Source organism: Mustela putorius, unplaced genomic scaffold (assembly GCF_011764305.1).
Source record: "Mustela putorius furo isolate JIRA1106 unplaced genomic scaffold, ASM1176430v1.1 tig00000827_pilon_pilon_pilon, whole genome shotgun sequence".
Classification (NCBI taxonomy): Eukaryota; Metazoa; Chordata; class Mammalia; order Carnivora; family Mustelidae; genus Mustela; species Mustela putorius.
Genome location: NW_025421489.1, coordinates 8,138,926 through 8,156,988, shown reverse-complemented (window position 1 = coordinate 8,156,988; position 18,063 = coordinate 8,138,926). Strand labels below are relative to the sequence as shown.

General features: G+C 42.6%; 1 protein-coding gene across 8 annotated transcripts in view; it reads left to right on the top strand.

Annotated features, from left to right (window-relative positions):
- The window catches only part of CACNB2 (calcium voltage-gated channel auxiliary subunit beta 2), a 380,199-nt gene that overhangs the window by 324,807 nt on the left and 37,329 nt on the right, over positions 1–18,063 (top strand). For all 8 annotated transcript variants that reach the window (XM_045085008.1, XM_045085009.1, XM_045085007.1 and 5 more), the window contains 2 exons: positions 14,027–14,149; positions 16,188–16,324. In XM_045085008.1, the coding sequence (XP_044940943.1) occupies positions 14,027–14,149; positions 16,188–16,324 (260 nt within the window). The remainder of the gene's footprint in view (positions 1–14,026; positions 14,150–16,187; positions 16,325–18,063) is intronic.

The window sequence follows — 18,063 nt, the reverse complement described above, 5'->3', positions numbered from 1 at the left end:
TGTGTACCATGCTTGGTAAAACTAACCCGTAGTAAAATAAAATACGAACACTTCTTTTCTTCTTAAGGGGCTGGCTTAGCTGAAAATGAACTTTTAAGTAATCTCCCTCCCAAGGTGAGGAGACCCACATTTCACAACCCAGAATAAATAAAATCGAGCACATTCTCCTCGTGTTGGCTTCTTGCCCAGTAACTTGTAGGAGTTGTTGTGCCTTTTGAAGTTGCTCTAGGGAAAAGCAGCCTCTCTAGGGTAAAGAAGCCTAGTTTGCTCTTTTTGAAGAAGAATCCATTCCATAGATAACAGTGGAATTCACTGAGACGACTTCTACAGTCTCTCGTCTTCTTATGGGATTTCTTACTTGATAAATCTCTCCATGGGCGTTTGCTAATCCTTTACATACCTTAGTTGAAGACCCTGGATCCAGAGTGATCAGATTCTTAATACACAGAAAGATGTGTGCTGGATTTCTCTGTGTGTGTGGGTGTGCGTGTGTGCACGCATGCATATTAATTGTATGAAACAAAATCCTGATCAGACCGGCCTTGCTCGCATAATGATTTAGCCATTTGGGGTTTATAGGCCCTGAGCTCTGTGGTGGCAGAACCTTGCACTGAGTGGGTAATGTATAAGCACCTGATCATTGGTTTCTCGAACAGAAAAAATCAGTCCCTTAATTGAGTCCTTGAAGTTATTTATGGACCTGCTGCTCTGGTAAAGGCTTGGAGTCTCAGTAGTACAACTGCTGGGTCATAAGGTAATTCTGTTTTTAGGTCTTTGAGGAACCTCCATACCATTTTCCACAGTGACTGCCCCAGGTTACCTTCCCACCAACAGTGCACGAGGGCTCCTTGGTCTCCACAGTCCTTACCAGCACTTGTTATTTCTTGTCTTTTTTTTTTTTTTTTTTTAAGATTTTATTTTTTTGAGACAAAGTGTGAACACAAGCGGGGGAGGGGCAGAGGGAGAGGGAGAAGCAGACCCCCACTGAGTAGGAAGCCCGAGGGGATCACGACCTGAGCCAAAGGCAGATGCTTAACCAGCTGAGCCACCCAGGCTCCCCTCTTGTCTTTTTTTTTTTTGTCAGAGAGAGAGGAGCGAGAGTGAGCACAGGCAGACAGAGTGGCAGAGGCAGAGGGAGAAGTAGGCTCCCTGCCAAGCAAGGAGCCTGATGTGGGACTCGATCCCAGGACGCTGGGATCATGACCTGAGCTGAAGGCAGCTGTTTAACCAACTGAGCCACCCAGGTGTCCCTCTTGTCTTTTTGATATGAGCCGTTCTGATAGAGGGAGATGATACCTCATTGTAGTTTTGATTTGCACTTCTCTGATTATGAGTGATGTTGAGCATCTTTTCGTGTGTTTGTTGGCCATTCGGATGTCTTTGGAAAAATGTCTGTTCAGGTGTTCTGTCCATTTTTTAATTGGACTCTTTTATTTTATTTTATTTTATTTTATTACTCTTGCGTTGTAGGAGTTCTTTATAAATTTTGGATACTGACCCCTTTTTAGGTAGATGATTTTTCAAATATTTTTCCCCTTTAGTAGGTTGCCTTTTTATTTGTTGATGATTTCCTTTGTGGGACAGAACATTTTTAAGGTTGGTGTAGACCCACTTACTTATTTTTGCTTTGGCTGTTTTGGTGTCAGATTTAAAAAATCATTGCCGGGGCGCCTGGGTGGCTCAGTGGGTTAAGCCGCTGCCTTCGGCTCAGGTCATGATCTCAGGGTCCTGGCATCGATCCCTGCATTGGGCTCTCTGCGCGGCAGGGAGCCTGCTTCCTCCTCTCTCTCTGCCTGCCTCTCTGCCTACTTGTGATCTTTCTCTGTCAAATAAATAAATAAATAATCTTTAAAAAAAAAATCATTGCCAACACCCACATCAAAGAGAATATTGCTTATGTTTTCTTATAGAAGTTTAATGGTTTCAGGTCTTACATTCAAGTACTGAATCCATGTTGACTTTAGTTTTCTGTAGGGTGTAAGACAGTGCTCCAGTTTCATTCTTTGGCATGTGGCTGTCCAGTTTTCCCAACACCATTTGTTGAAGAGCTGTCTTCTCCCTGTTGTATATTCCTGGCTCCTTTGTCATAAATTAATTGACCATATATGCATGGGTTTATCTCTGGACTGTTCTGTTTCACTGATTTATGTGTCTGTTTTTATGCCAATACCATACTCTTTGATTACTATGGTTTTGTAATATTGTTTGAAATTGGGGAATGTAATGCCTCCAGCTTTGTTCTTTCTCAAGATGGCTTGGCTAGTGGGGGTCTCTTGTGGTTTCATATAAATTTTAAGATTTATAAAATCTAATTTGTAGATTGGATATGTAAATCTAAATCACATTTCTACAGTGACAAATGCCATTGGACTTTTAATAGGGATTGCATTGAATCTATAGATGGCTTTGGGTAGTGTGGGCATTTTAACAGTGCATTTCCACTGCATGAGCATGGAATCTCAACTTCTTTCATTAGTGTCATGTAGTTTTCAGTATATAGGTCTGTTACCTCCTTGGTTAAATTTATTCCTAGGTATTTTACTCTTTTTGAAATGATTGTAAATGGGATTGTTAATTTCTCTTTCTGATAGCTTGCTATTAGCATAGGGAACCACCACAGATTTTTGTATACTGATTTTTGTATCCTGCAACTTTATTGACTTGGTTTATCAGTTCTAACAATTTTTTGGTGGAGTCTTTAGGGTTCTCTCTCTACATAATATGTCATCTGCAAAGAGTGACGGTTTTACTTCTTCCTTTCCAATTTGGATGCCTTTTATTTCCTTTACTTGTCTAATTGTTCCGGCTCCCAAAGTCTCTTTTCAATTAACAGCCACCATAGTACTGTTAACGTATCGGACCACATCGCTCTGCTGCTGAAAACCCTCCAGCGACTTGCCTCATTTAGAGTAAAAGCTGAGCATCTTGATTGTGACCTGAAAAGCCTCATCAAACCCCAGAGCTCTGACCTCACCTTTTGTTCTTTTCCCTGGTTCCCTCCACTCAGCCAGACCTCGTCTTCCTCGCACACATCTGGCCTGCTTCTGTGTTCGTGCCTCTGCCGTGGCACTTTCCTCTGCCTGGAGTTCGCATCTCTGCACTCGCTCACCGCCTTCATGCTTTTGTTCAAGTGCTACCTACCCTGTCCCCTTGCACCTGGGCTTTCCTTACCTTGTTTTGATTTTTTTTTTCCCCTACTACTTTTTTCCTACTACTTCGAACATATACTTTGCCTATAATGTCTGTTGTCTGTGCTCATCTCTCCCTGCCTCCCTGTCCCCTGCCCTGGACCGTAAGCTCCTAGAGGGCATGAGAATCTTAGTTCCCATTATTCACTGTCCGAAACAGTGCCTGACATACAAGTAATGAGTGGATGAGCGCTCTAATGAGATTTTCCCTAACTGCCCCATTTCATGGTCACCCCCCATGGTCACTCCCTACTCACATAACTTTTTTTCCCCCTACTTTAATTGTTATTTGAAATCTCCTCTACTAGAATACAAAATAAGCTGTGTGGGAGCAGGGACTCAAGACAGTAAACACATTCTTAGAAATATTCATTAAGGGAATCCATTCTAGAAAAGAACTTGGAAATTTATCAAATCAGTCAACTGCATATGTAAATCTTGTGACACTTCTGATAATTTGCTTTTTCAGTCTGGGTCAATGTTCAGTGGTCAGAATACATAATTACATTTTTTTTTTTATCACTGTGGCTTGATATATTTGGCTATTAAAGAATTCTCAGGGGGGATGCCTGGGTGGCTCAGTCAGTTAAGAATCCGCCTTTGGCACAGGTCATGATCTCAGAGTCCTGGGATCGAGCCCTGGATTGGGCTCCCCGTCAGTGGAGAGCCTGCTTGTCATTCTTCCTCTTCCATTCCCCCTGCTTGTGCTCTTGCTCTCTCTCCCTCTCAAATAAATAAAATCTTTAAAAAGGAAAAAAAAATTCCCAGACTCTCCTTGATAGTTTATAATAGATTAGGCAAATAATTTTTAAAAGCTCAACGATTGGTAAGACTCAAGGCAAGATTTTTTTACAACATGCTAGAGAATCTTTCACCTGTGTGTATTCAAATAGAGTTGAAGATTTTCATTCTATATGGGAAGGATTTTTGATTTGATTATCACTGAAAGTAGCAAAATGATACTTCAGTGCCTAGTTATCCTTCCCTGTACAATTTATTTTTTACATAAAACAGCTTGTGATTTTATTCTGGATTCATTTACTTATTACCATCTCTTCCGTTCCTGAGTATTTCCTGTGTGAGACTCAATGGTGATCCTCCCATTTTAGTCCTTTTCAATTATGGAAGAGTATAGCAGGTTTTATAGGAAATGATTATGTACTACAAAAAGTAGATCAAAAATCCGATTTGATTTTTAAGCTCTTTTCCATAGTCTCATAATAGGTATCTGGGTCATACTTTTCTTTTAATTTCTTTTTAAAATATTGCAAGTTGGGGATATTTAATATTTAGACGAATCCATTAGAGACATTAAAACATGGTCTATGGATTTTTCTTTTATGTTATTAGATATTGACAATTTCAGAATGAAAATGGGAAAAAACAGACCTTGCTATTCAGCATGGTAAAATGCATCTTTATATTAAGAGGGAGAAATCACGGATGCCTGGGTGGTTCAGTGGGTTAAGCCTCTGCCTTTGGCTCAGGTCATGATCCCAGGGTCCTGGGATTGAGTCCCATATCAGACTTCTTGCTCAGTGGGGAGCCTTCTTTTCCCTCTGCCTGTTGCTCCCCCTCTTTGTGCTAGGTCACTCTCTCTGACAAATATTTAAAAAAAAGAAGAAGAATCAGTGCATGAAAATTGAAGTAACTCTATTAATCACAACCAGAAGTTTGTTTTGAGTCCATTTCGTTCTGCTTTCTAAAAGTAGGTTTTCTACCAGTAGCACATTTTTTTAAAAGATTTTTAAAAATTTTATCTGATAGAGATCTCAAGTAGGCAGAGAAGCAGGCAGAGAGTGAGAGGGGGAAGCAGGCTCCCTGCTGAGCAGAGAGCCCAATGCAGGGCTCGATGCCAGGACCTTGGGATCATAACCAGAGCCGAAGGCAGAGGCTTTAACCCACTGAGCCACCCAGGTGCCCCAGTAGCATATTTTTAAGAAACATTTTGTTGTATCTCTTAAAATGATTGGTTTCATTATTAAGTTATTAAGTCGTTGTCTAGGAAGAAAACTAGAAATAGTGCCATAAACTTGCTATAATCTGTTTTTTCACAACTTTATGACCAAAGAGTATTTGTTTTGCTTTGTTTTTTGAGATTCTACATGTCAGATCATATGGTATTTGTCTTTTCTGTCTGACTTATCTCACTTAGTGTAATGTCCTCAGGGTCTATCCATATGTCACAAATACAGGATTTCCTTCTTTTTATGGCTGAGTAATATTCCATTTATCCATCGATGGACGCTTAGGTCATTTCCCTGGCTTGGATATTGTAAATGATGCTGCTGGGAACATGGGGGCACGGATATCTCTTCAACATAATATTTTTGTTGTGATGATGTAATAGATATTATGCATATATAATATATTCCTTTGGATGTATTCCCGGAAGTAGAACAAAACAGATTTTTTTTAAGTTCATTATCTCCCACTTATAATAACTCTGTCCTGATAGCCTCAGGGCTAGTGATTCCAAAAGGTTGAGAAAATATAAAAATGTGCACCTGCTGCAAATTGCAAACATATCTCCAGCAAAAACCTGTGGGCTCTCATGGGCCCGGCCTCTGGAACACTAATGCAGCTTCCTTGGGCTACGTGAAGAGCAAGTCCTCTGGCTCCAGAGCTGTGCAGGAACACCCCCTGCACCTGCTAGCAGGGCTTTTGCACGTGCCTGTGCATGACCAGATTCCGGCCTCATCTCTCAGCATATGACGGCATGATGAAGGACCTTAAGGGAGGCTAGAGGGCGTGAGTCAGAGGAGGAGGAAGAACATTCCGGAAGGTGGAGATGTTGCTTGGCCATCCTTCTGGGTCAACAGGCTGGACTGTAGTGGGGCTAGATTGGGCTTGGGGCAGGCGGTGGTGAAACCGATCTTCAGCGTTCAGCTGTACTTGTAACTCCATGTAGTCATCCGCCAGAAGAATTCTGCCCTGAGACTAGAAAGCGACAAAAACTCTCCAGGCTTCCACGATTGAAACCCAGGCATCGCTGGTGACACAGCAACAGCTGCCACAGGAAACGGACCTAGAAAAGGAATAGTTCCAAAAGGAATACACTTGCAAAGCAAAGTTAGAATGCTCCCATGATAAATGTAAGGCCAGTGAAAATCCTCAAAGTTAGTCAAGGAAACATTTTCTCATAAGGAACTTTGCACGACTTTTCTTTATCCTTTCCGGATATAGTATATATATTACAAATTCCTTATGTATATACTCTTTATAGTATATTCCTCATTTATATAGTACATTGTACTGGAATAGAGTAGCTGTGGTCTCTCCACTCTCCCTGTGCAACCTCCTTTGTGGCATTGTTGAAAGCCACAAACCCACATGTGTTTTAATACCTTAATTCTCTTTGCATAAAATAGAGCTTTATATGTTGTGGAAAATAGAAGAGAGAAAAGTCATAAACAAATAAACAAAAATCATGATTTGACATTGTTATTGATTTCCTGGACCACAAATCAATTCAAGTGCCAAGAGGCAGAAATAATACACGAGCTTTACAATAAATGAGCATAGTTCTGTTTTGTTGTTGTCAAGATTTTATTTATTTGACAGAAAGAGAGACAGCGAGAGAGGGAATACTAGCAGGGGGAGTGGGAGAGGGAGAAGCAGGCCTCTCACTGAGCAGGGAGCCCGATGCGGGGTTTGATCCCAGGAGAGATCATGACCTGAGGGTAAGGCAGATGCTTAACCGACTAAACCACTCAGGTGCCCCAATGCCCGTAGTTCTAAGACATGAAACTGCACAGTGTTACCTGTTTGTGTGTGTGGGTATGTGTGTGTGTGTTTTCTTTTTCTTTAAATGAACTAAATGACACTACAAGGCAGACTTTGGCCTGATTTTTTTTTTTTTTTACCTCTTTCTGTCCCAATTTTTGAGCATTTTGTAAAATACAATTTTCAAGAGTTTTGAATTTCACACAGACTTGTAAGTGCTCTGAAATTGCCCTCAACACACCCCTTTGAATGAAAGGCAGCCTAAAGCTGCAGAAAGTTTGGGCTTTAGAATGAGATCATTGGGTTTAAATATTCCCCCATTATTTGTGGCCTAGGAGAACTTTTTCAAGCCTCACTTCCTTTCCCGGGAAAACCAGTGGTTGGTGGGATTCAATGAAACGTGCCAGTCTCTGCATAACACACAGCACGCTACCCAGATGTCCCTGAGTCGTAGTTCTTATAATGTGATTATAAATCGTGCTCAGTACAAGATAAAGAAGGGCATGGAAGAGAGGAGTAGAATTGCTTTATGCCTGTATTATTTATTCATCTCCCTTTTCACACATATTTGGAAACAGACCAGAGAGGGGTACTATGGTGAAGTGATACAGCCTTTTGAAATAGCTCTTGCTTACTTGTCTGGGTGGTGAGATGCTCGACTCTTCTACAGATCGGTACTTACTGAGCTTTAGTTCACAAGCTGAAGTGTGCAGACTTTTAACTTCTGTGAGCTGAAAAGGCAACTACAAGAAACAAGAGGGTTTTACCAACCCCTTTACGCTGTGGAGCAGACGGTGGTTAGAAGGTACCAGAAAAAGGGCAAAGGAATCCATCAGCCTTGTTATGTGGGCACGGGAGTGAGAAGCAGAGACTGGTAGGCTAGTGTGGCCCCCACCTCACGTGGCCTCCAGGGCCACAGGACAAGTGAGCCAGGAATCCAGGTAGGGGGAGACAGCGTCGCCAGATCCCAGCTATGGCACTGGCCTGCGAAAGAAAGTTCTTACACAGCATTAATGAGGTCGGAAGCAAGTGGAATTAAGGAGCACATGGTCTCCCAATCAGTTTATTATCCCAGTGATTCTGTAGAGGGTGATTCCAGACCTCATTCTCAGTTGGGATTTAAGTGCTTTTCCACACTAGTCCTACTAGGACCCTCCCTAGGGCGGTGGGCCTTGCTTCCCTACATTCCTCTCTAGCCATGACCGAGTCTTTCAGGCAGACCTTTGAGGCCCTAGGGTTAGAGAGTGGGTGAGGGGGGACTTGAGGGGAGCCTGCAAACGGGCAGGGCCTGTTACTTTTGGTCCAGAGGCCTGGTCCAGCCTTGATTCCCTCAAGGCCCAGAACAGGGAGGGGTCCAGCATGTGTGACAGCTCTGGCTCAGTCTGTCCCCACCGTCCTCTGTCCTGGTTGTGCGGGAGACCCCGTAGGGCCCGGGCATCCTGCCTTCTGTTTGCTCTTGCTTTTCAGGCCTGCGCCTTACCTTACAAAGGGGGTAGAAAAAGGGAAAGTAAACCACGGTTGTGAGGGAACAAGGCCCGAATGAGGAGAGGAGGAAGTCCTGTGTGGACCCTACAGCCAGCCGGCCAGAAATGCAGGTGCCCACTGAAAGCAGAATGTGTTTGATTTAAAAAAAAAAAAAAAAATGGTTTCATGGGCTAAACATTCAAAGATTCCTTAAGCCATGGTCCCTTGGGATTTGAAATTGGTTAAAGAAATAAATGCCTCTGACTGAAGACTACAGAAGAAAATCAGAATTAAAGAGATAGGATGGCGCAAGCCAACAGATCTGGGGAGGCCGTACCATGTTCTCATGTCCAAGACAGTATGCAAGAACGCATGCTGGAGAAAACCATCTTGAACGTAATCGCCATTTAACGTTGCGACGTAGGGCAGGCCCTCAACTGTCTTAACTAGCTTGGTCTGAGGAGTGTCACGGGGAAGAGCACAGACGAAACCATTTGTGTAGGGCCTTAAAAGACAGGTGAGTAAGGGCAAACATTTATTTAGATAAGGCATTGATTGTGGTGTATAGCAAGTGCCTGTTTATTTTTTATTAAGATTTTTTAAACTAGTTAATTTATTTATTTTAGAGAGAGAGGGTTCACAGGGAGATGAGCAAAGGAGAAAGAGGAGGGGGAAAGATCTCCAGCAGATTCCCTGCTGAGTCCAGAGCCTGATGCGGGACTCGATCCCACGACCCTGAGATCGTGACTGGAGCCAAGTCCAAGAGTCAGACGCTTAACTGAGCCACCCAGATGCCCTACAAAAAGCCTATTTATTGAGCACTCTCTATTCCGGACACTGGGCTGGTCTTGTGCATGCATTTTTTATGGGGTTGGGTTTTTGAGGGGAGGTAGGGCGGTTGGTGGTGGTTAGACCCATATATAAGTGAGATCAAATGGTATTTGCCTTTGTCTTACTTAGCATAACACCCGGGGAGTCCGTGCAAGTCATCACAAATTGCAGGATTTCCTATACTTCGTGATGCGCATTTTCTGAAATCTCATAATCACGCTGCCATATTGGTGTTATTACTCTCATTTTAGCCATGAGGAAACATGGCTCAGTGAGGTTAAGAGATAGGCCCAGGCTGTTCACCTGGTAAATGGCAGAATCAAAGCTCAAATCCAGACCCATTTAAAATGCCCTGCTCTAGGGGTACCTAGGTGGCTCAGTGGGTTAAAGCCTCTGCCTTCGGCTCAGGTCATGATCCCAGGGTCCTGGGATCGAGCCCCGCATCGGGCTCTCTGCTCAGCGGGGAGTCTGCTTCCTCCTCTCTCTCTCTCTGCCTGCCTCTCTGCCTACTTGTGATCTCTCTCTGTCAAATAAATAAATAAAACATTAAAAAGAAAGAAAGAAAGATAGTTCCTGTAGTAAAGACACTGAGGGCCGGGATGCTTCTGTCTCTTTCCTCCTTGCACGTTGATACAGCAGATTCCCATCTATAGCTCCGCATCTAATGCTGGCACTGTGGGTTATAGGACATGAGCCAGAGAAGGAAGAACATTCTGTGTTGATGTCTTAGACAGACAGAACATAAAATTATTACCTGTGGCCCCTGCCATCATATGCTAGCCTTCCCCACACCTTCAGTGTTTCTATTTCTCAGTGTTTCCTCTCCTGGGATTCCAGTCTTTGAAAAGTTAATGCATACAAGACATGAGATTTTTCATAGGGTCATCTGTACAGTTGTACATTTAAAATTTTTGTCTTCTAATGGTGAAAACACATTATGTGACGCTTAAACTCTATATCCTCCAAGGAATAAAAAGACCTTGAGAGAAATGAGAGAGCTCATGCTAACATTAAAAAAAAAAAAAATCTTGGATCTACATTTTTGTGATCTGACTCTCCTGAATAATGGAAAGATCTATTCAAGAAAATCCTATTTTTAGCAGTAAAACCAAGTCTGATTAAGACTATGTCTTCTTTTAAAGGGCACCGTCATATACGGCTGGTTGCAGTTTAAAATGGTGCCCATTTGGAGGGTAGTTTGGAATAGAATTTAAGAAGGCCTTGCTAACTCATGGCTTACTCATGCTACCTCTGGGAATCTGTCCCAAGGAAAGAATTCTAAATAGAAAGAGGCTTTTTGTATAAAGATTTTTCAAAGTAGAATATTTATCAGTGAAAAAATCTTATAAACCTACATAGCAAAAAAGGTGAATGGTTGGAATAATTTTTTGAGTGGTAGATTTAAAAAGCATATCACATAAATAGTATATTACTTTAAACACTGGTTAAAAGTGAAATATGATTGTTGGTGTGGGAGTAAAATCTATTATATTTAAAGAAGTTTCAAGAAAAAATGGAAGCACCATCACTTTATCAGGGATTGTGTTTGACAAAAATAGACTCAAAATGGATGAAAGACTTAAATGTGAGACAGGAACCTGTCAAAATCCTAGAGGAGAACACAGGCAGCAACCTCTGTGACCTCAGCCGCAGCAGCTTCTTGCCAGACATGTCTCCAAAGGCAAGGGAAACAAAGGCAAAAATGAACTATTGGGACTTCATAAGGATAAAAAGCTTTTGCACAGCAAAGGGGAAATAGTCGAGAAAACCAAAGACAACCAAGAAACGGGTAAAGATATTTGCAAATGTCTTAACAGGTAAAGGGTTCGTATCCAAAAATCTGTAAAGAACTTATCAAACTCAACACCCAAACAACATATAATCCAGTCAAGAAATGGGCAGAGGACATGAAAAGACATTTCTGCAAAGAAGACATACAAATGGCCAACAGACACATGAAAAAATGCTCAACGTCGCTCAGCATCAGGGAAATACAAATCAAAACCACAATGAGATACCACCTCACACCAGTCAGAATGGCTAAAACTAAGTCAGGAAACGACAGATGTTGGTGAAGATGTGGAGAAAGGGGAACCCTCTTACAGCGTTGGTGGGAATGCAAGCTGGTGCAACCACTCTGGAAAACAGTATGGAGGTTCCTCAAAAACTTGAAAATAAAGCTACCCTATGACCCAGCAATTGTACTCGTAGGTATTTACCCCAAATGTAGTGATCCGAAGAGGCACCTGTTTCCAGTGATTATAGCAGCAACGTCCACAATAGCCAAACTATGGAAAGAGCCCAGATGTCCATTGACATGAGTGGATAGATGATGTGTTATCTACATACAGTGGAATACCATGCAGCCATCAAAAATGAAATCTTGCATTTGCAACAACGTGGTTGGAACTGGAGGGTATTGAATGAAATAAGTCAATTGGAGAAAGATAACTGTATGATCTCATGCTGAGTTTAAGAAACAAAACTAGGATCAGAGGGGGAATGGAGGGAAAAATAAAACAAGATGAAACCAGAGAGGGAGACAAACCATTGTAGACTCTTAATCATAGGAAACAAACCGAGGCCTGCTGGAGGCCTGCTGGAGGATGGGGAAGTGGGTTAACTGGGTGGTGGACATGAAGGAGGGCATGTGATGTCATGAACACTAGGTTTTATAGAAAACTGATGAATATCACCAAACTCTACCTCTGGAACTAATAATACACTATATGTTAGTTAATTGGATTTAAATTTTAAAAAATAACAATTTTTTAAAAAAGGATTGTGTTTCAGTGGTAGAATTTTTTTTAAAAAAAGGATGGTATTTCAGTGGAAGAACTTTTTTAAAAAAGGATTGTGTTTCAGTGGTAGAATTATGGGCTTTTTAAAAAGCCTCTATTTCCGGGTACCAGGGTAGCTCAGTTGGTTAAACATCTGCCTTTGGCTCAGGTCATGATATTAGGGTCCTGGAATCAGTACCAGATTAGTTGCCTTGCTCAGCAGGGAGCCTGCTTCTCCCTCTGCCTGCCACTCCCCCTTCTTGTGTACACGCTTCCTCTTTGTCTGACAAATAAATGAATAAAATCTTTTTTTTTTTTTTAAGATTTTATTCATCTATTTGACAGACAGCACATGTAGGTAGAGAGACAGGCAGAGAGAGAGGAAGGGAAGCAGGCTCCTCGCTGAGCAGAGCCTGATGCGGGGCTCGATCCCAGGACCCTGGAATCATGACCTGAGCCGAAGGCAGAGGCTTTAACCCACTGAGCCACCCAGGTGCCCCAATAAAATCTTTTTTTTTTTTTAAGTTGTTTTTTTTTTTTTTTTAAATTTAACAGAGAGATCACAAGTAGGCAGAGAGGCAGGCAGAGGGGGAGGGGGAAGCAGGATCTCCACTGAGCAGAGAGCCCAGTGCGGGGCTTGATGCCAGGATCCTGAGATCATGACCAGAGTCTAAGGCAGAGGCTTAACCCACTGAGCCACCCAGGTGCCCCAATAAAATCTTTTTTTTTTTTTAAGTCCTTATTTCCATTCAAGGAAAAAATACCACTGTCATTAAAGATCATAGTGGATACCAAGAATCAAATTTCCTGTATTATGTCCCCTTTATGTCTACTGTGCTCTTCTGCAGAATGTGGTAGCCTTTCTCAGTCTGCATATTGTGGATGGATCTAATTTCTTGGCTCTTAGCTTGGTCCTCAACCCAGAAACAGTCCCATGTAACCGATTAACTGTGGAAAATTTGGAAATAAAGAGGGGCTCTTACTCCAAATCCCCATTTTTTGACCCTGACAAGCCAGGCCAAAGAAGAGCTCCTTCAGTAGGGAGAAACTACTTGGAAAATGTCCACGTGTCCACAATGTAAAGAAACACAATGCCAGTTAAACAATACCTCTTTTCACCATTTCTGCGCTTACCTGTTTTTTCACCTTGTATCTAAATACGAATTGCCTAGACAGAAGACAAATACTTAACCTGTGAATTTGCTAAGTGTCAAATAATGAAGGATGGCTTCATTCATGTGACCATCTTCAATGGCTGATGGAACTCACGGAGGAAGACTAATAGAATTAAAGGTCACTGATGGGCACCTGGGTGGCTCCGTTGATTAGGTGGCCAACTCTTGGTTTTGGCTCAGGTCATGATTTCAGGGTTGTGAGATCAAGCCCTGCATCAGGCTCTGCACTCAGTGTGGAGTCTTCTTGAGACTCTCTCCTCTCCTTATGCCCCTCCCTGCAGCTCTCTCTCTCAAATAAGTCTTTAAAAAAAAAATTTAAAGGTCATCGTTATCATAATTCCCTGCAACCATGAATTAGACATATTCTCTGGCTATTTTTTCGCCCCAGACACTGTACTTCCTAGAATTATGTCATGAATTATTCATTGAAGTAGTTGTTTGGGGGTGGGAGTGGCAGTTACTAGGTCTTTCTTCACTGAGCCCAAAGAAGAAGGAGCATTTTATTCTTCTGTGTAGGTCTCCTGATTTCCGGTGGCTACAGGCTGTTACGTTGTAAACACATATTTCTGGACTTCATCTTCACCTTCATTACTTTTCGTGCCTTCAAAGAGAGCAGTGGCCTTTTTCCCTGGTTCAGAGATGGGCGGTTTGCAGTGCAAAGATTTCCCACGCCGTGAACACTAACGTGCTGTTTTGTGATAAAGGACACAGGTGGAAGAAAACTACACCAGCAGATATTTGGTGTATGCTGGTTGGGATCATGGGGAGAAAAAAGAGGAGCTCGGTTGTTTCTTTTTCTTCATTCATAATATATATATATCTTTTTTTTTTTAACTTTTTCTCCCTTTCTTTTCCCTCTTAGACAAAGCCCGTTGCATTTGCTGTTCGGACAAATGTTAGCTATAGTGCAGTCCACGAAGATGACGTCCCGGTGCCAGGCATGGCCATCTCCTTCGAAGCAAAAGATTTTCTGCATGTTAAGGAAGTAAGGAAAAGGATTGGAATTTCTACCCGCATTAAGTTTTCACCTCAAGACATCGTTTTTTCTCTCTTATTGCTGTGACATAGCATGGCGTGCCCCCCTACCCCCGATGTGTGTAACACCCGCGGATCCAATACCGCTTAACCTTTTCTAATATAAATGTAACCTTTTTAAAGAAGAAAGAACTCACAGGCATCTTGCATGAACTTCAGGGCTCCCCTGGGCTCTGTGACCCAGAAATTGGGAATTACTGGACTAGATGATCCTTTTTTATGCATAACCTGTGCTCTTTCTTTTTTAATTTTTAACCTTGGCTGTGTGTCGTCTCCCCCTCATGTCTATCACAAGTTTAACCATCTGGGGAGGCTTAATAATACCTAGAGCTCATGATCTCACCTCTCTGCTGACAATGCCTGAACGCAGACCACAATGCCTGGACCCTCCTTGGGTGCTAAATGTCTGCAGTGGAAGGAAGAATGTAGGCACTGGAGCCACTGAGGCAAGGAGTAGCGAGCAGGACAGTCCCTTTATCTCCGTGCCGAAAGTCTCCACCTGTCAGTAAACGATGACTCATCTCCATCCACTGGAAAAATACACCCTTAATTAAGGTTGATTTTGGATCAACATTTATCAAATGCCTGCTGTGCAGAACATGGTATGAAAAGAGCAGAAATTCCCCCTGAATGATGTTCAGGGTGCGTGAGTGTGAGGCTTCCTTGGACCTGTAGGAATGAGAACTGGAGCAACTTGCACCTGAGAGATGATATGTCACGAGGAGCGCATGTAAATTCCAGGGCTCCCTGTGATGCGGGCTCTAAGTAAAGGAGATGACGCCTGCCGGCTACAAGAGCCCAGAGTAAACGCACAGAACAGAAATTTATTAAAAAATAAAGCCATCCTCGAAAACTGTTTGGTAAAGAGGTAGAAAGGTACAGTTTTGGCTCAAATATGTTTTTATGTATGTAAGGGGAAAAAAAAGCCTGGAGAATGTATTATTTTTTGAGGATTTTATTTATTTATTAGCAAGAGAGACCAGGAGCAGGGAGTTGGGGGGAGTGAGCAAGGGCAGAAGTGGAGGGAGTAGCAGATGCCCCCCCCCCACCCCCGAACAGGGACTCCGATGTGGGACTCGGTCATGACCTGAGCCGAAGGCAGACACTTACCCGACTGAGCCACCCAGGCACCAAGCCTGGAGAATATAGAGCCTACCATTTCATTAACTTTTAAGAAAGAGATACGAATACCGGGTGGGAAGAAAGGTAGAAAATATTGTCAGAATTAATGACATGCCTGGAATCGGACTTTACAACAGGAAGTTAGGTTAACCTGTGGTCCCCTCCAGATGGCTTAAGCTGCTGCTTAAAGAGAGATCTCTTTTCTACCATGGAAGAAAAAGAAAAACAGAGTGGCCCTTCTTTGAAATGTTCAAGAACAGACTGGAAAGCTACCAGTCAACTGAGAGACGTGAGACCAAATCGTAAAGACTTAGGATAAATATTCCATCGGCAAGAGAGAAATTGTCAGCATCCACATGAGTGGAGAACTCCTCTCTGAACCCCGTGCCATGGGAATTAGAAGCCTGTTTGTACAGAGGGACATTTTGCTCTGACATAAGATATTTCAGATAGATTTCAGTGTTTCTCGACCACTCTTAGTACGTTTAAGTAATCTGATTATGGAAGAGGCGTCTGTCACACTCCCTCCTTCCTAATGGTCTCTTGGTAGGAAGGAACCAGGGGAGGGACCCTATAAGAGCCTCGCTGGAATTCAGGCTAGTCTCAAAGCACTAGCGGGAAAGAGAAGGAAGGGTCCAGCCTGCCTTCCGAGATCCCTGAGCTCACTGACAGTACTTCCCTCGTACATGCTCAACCATGAAACCAGTAGCGTTTCTTCAGTTGTGATGTTGAGGCGTAGTTTACCGTAATTGCCATAATACCCTCTCCACCGAACACAGTTAACATAGACATAAACCGTAACATAGACATAAAACAATGAACATATTCTGTGCACTGATGGCAAACAAATTTGATTTTGTGTTTAGAAATTTAACAATGACTGGTGGATAGGACGATTGGTGAAAGAAGGCTGTGAAATCGGATTCATCCCAAGCCCAGTGAAACTAGAAAATATGAGGCTGCAGCATGAACAGAGAGCCAAGCAAGGGAAATTCTACTCCAGGTATGAGAAAAGCCGCGTTTGTGTAAAAGTCTACATTACATGGTCAATTGTGTCTTCGTGTTGTCTGTGTCCCACAGTATTTATTACGTGTTGAAAAGCGGACTCGCAATATGGTTTAGTGATGGCATCCTAGCGTCTGATTTTCATCCTATTTGGGAAAGAATCAAATTAATTGTTCTCATTAAGAATGAGGCATCAAGTATTAAATCTGGGCTTCATTGCGGACGTTGTTCTCAAGTCCTGATCTCTTACTGAAAACGTTCTGGCCCTGAGCTGCCTTGGTGACTAAGCCGAGTGTCGCTCGCTGCCTGGCGGGGGGGTGGGGAGGCATTTCAGACACGACGGTCTTCGACATCGCTGGCCAAGAGCAGGTCTTGGGATCTGTGCATTTTATCCTCACTTGGGAAACTTGAGTTTTCAGTTCTACGCACTGCTATGCACTTCAGGGTTGAAACCCAGTATGAAACCAGTTAAAACTGCCTTTGGCGATAGCAACTGAATGAGTTATGAATACACTGGGGCTGAGTAATCCTTCCTAAGAGTCTTGAAGTCGTGTGCCCCTCCGTAAAAGCAGCCCTGGAAGACCGAGAAGAATTCACTCAGACATGGAGTGAATTTGAAATTGAACAGTATGTAGACACGTCTGAGAACACAGCCTGCTTCTCCCTGGGAGAAGGGATGTGAACAGCTAGGTTCTGTTTTCTCTAGCTTCGATTTTATTTGTTTCTCTAATGCTGCAAAATCCTTTGTAGTCAAAGGTAATACTTTAGCATTAGCAAGAATTTTATTTATTTATTTATTTTTTGGTCAAGCATCAGCAGTAAGTGAAATAGAAAATCATTTTTGGTTTGGACCAACCATCTTCTTTAGTATCTTGTTAACTGTCAGGTTCTTTTAGTTCAGATGCATCTCCTCCTCCCTTTCTGGAGACCTCGTCCCCATATTTGGCTCTCATGAAGCCCTAGGTTATTGGCAGCTGTCAGACTGAAACGCATGTAGTCCCATAGAAGTCGATCCGGGCAGATCAACAGAGCATGAGCAGCTGACTCGTGGGGTGTTGAAGGTCTGATTCTGTTCGTACAATTTCCAGTGTTCTCCGGCTTTATTGGGTCTTCTTCTGTTCTCTATGGAGTAAGGATCCGTTCTGTATGGATACTGGTATCTCAGTACTCGCTAATAAAATCTCATAATGTGGAAAATTTTCTATTTCCATGGGATATAGATATTGCCGTTTTCAATTTGGTGGTTTATAGGTTGTTGTGGTTTGATGTGATCTCAGGGGATGCTCGTGTTGTCTTTATTTGTTAAGGATAATTCGGCATTTTCAAGAGTTTTCCTGGTGAAGTAAGTTTAGGGTAATACTAGGTAATAGGGAAATTACTTTGAGGATTTTTCTGAGCCTTTATTTTTTTTTTTAATGATTTTATTCATTTATTTGAGATAGAGAGAGAGAGAGAGAGCAGAAGCAGGGAGCAGGGGCAGAGGGAAAGGGAGAAGCAGGCTCCCCACTGAGCAGGGAGCCTGATGCAGGACTGAATCCCAGGACCCTAAGATCATAACCTGAGCCAAAGGCAATCGCTTAACAGGCTGAGCCACCCAGGCGCCCCTTTTCTGAGCCTTTACTATATCAGTGTATACTGTGCCTCTGGGCACTGGGATGGGGATATTTTTCGTGTATATACTAAAATTATCTTAAATCTTCCTTCGTTCATGTCTTTGGAATAGTGTTCTGCAGAATG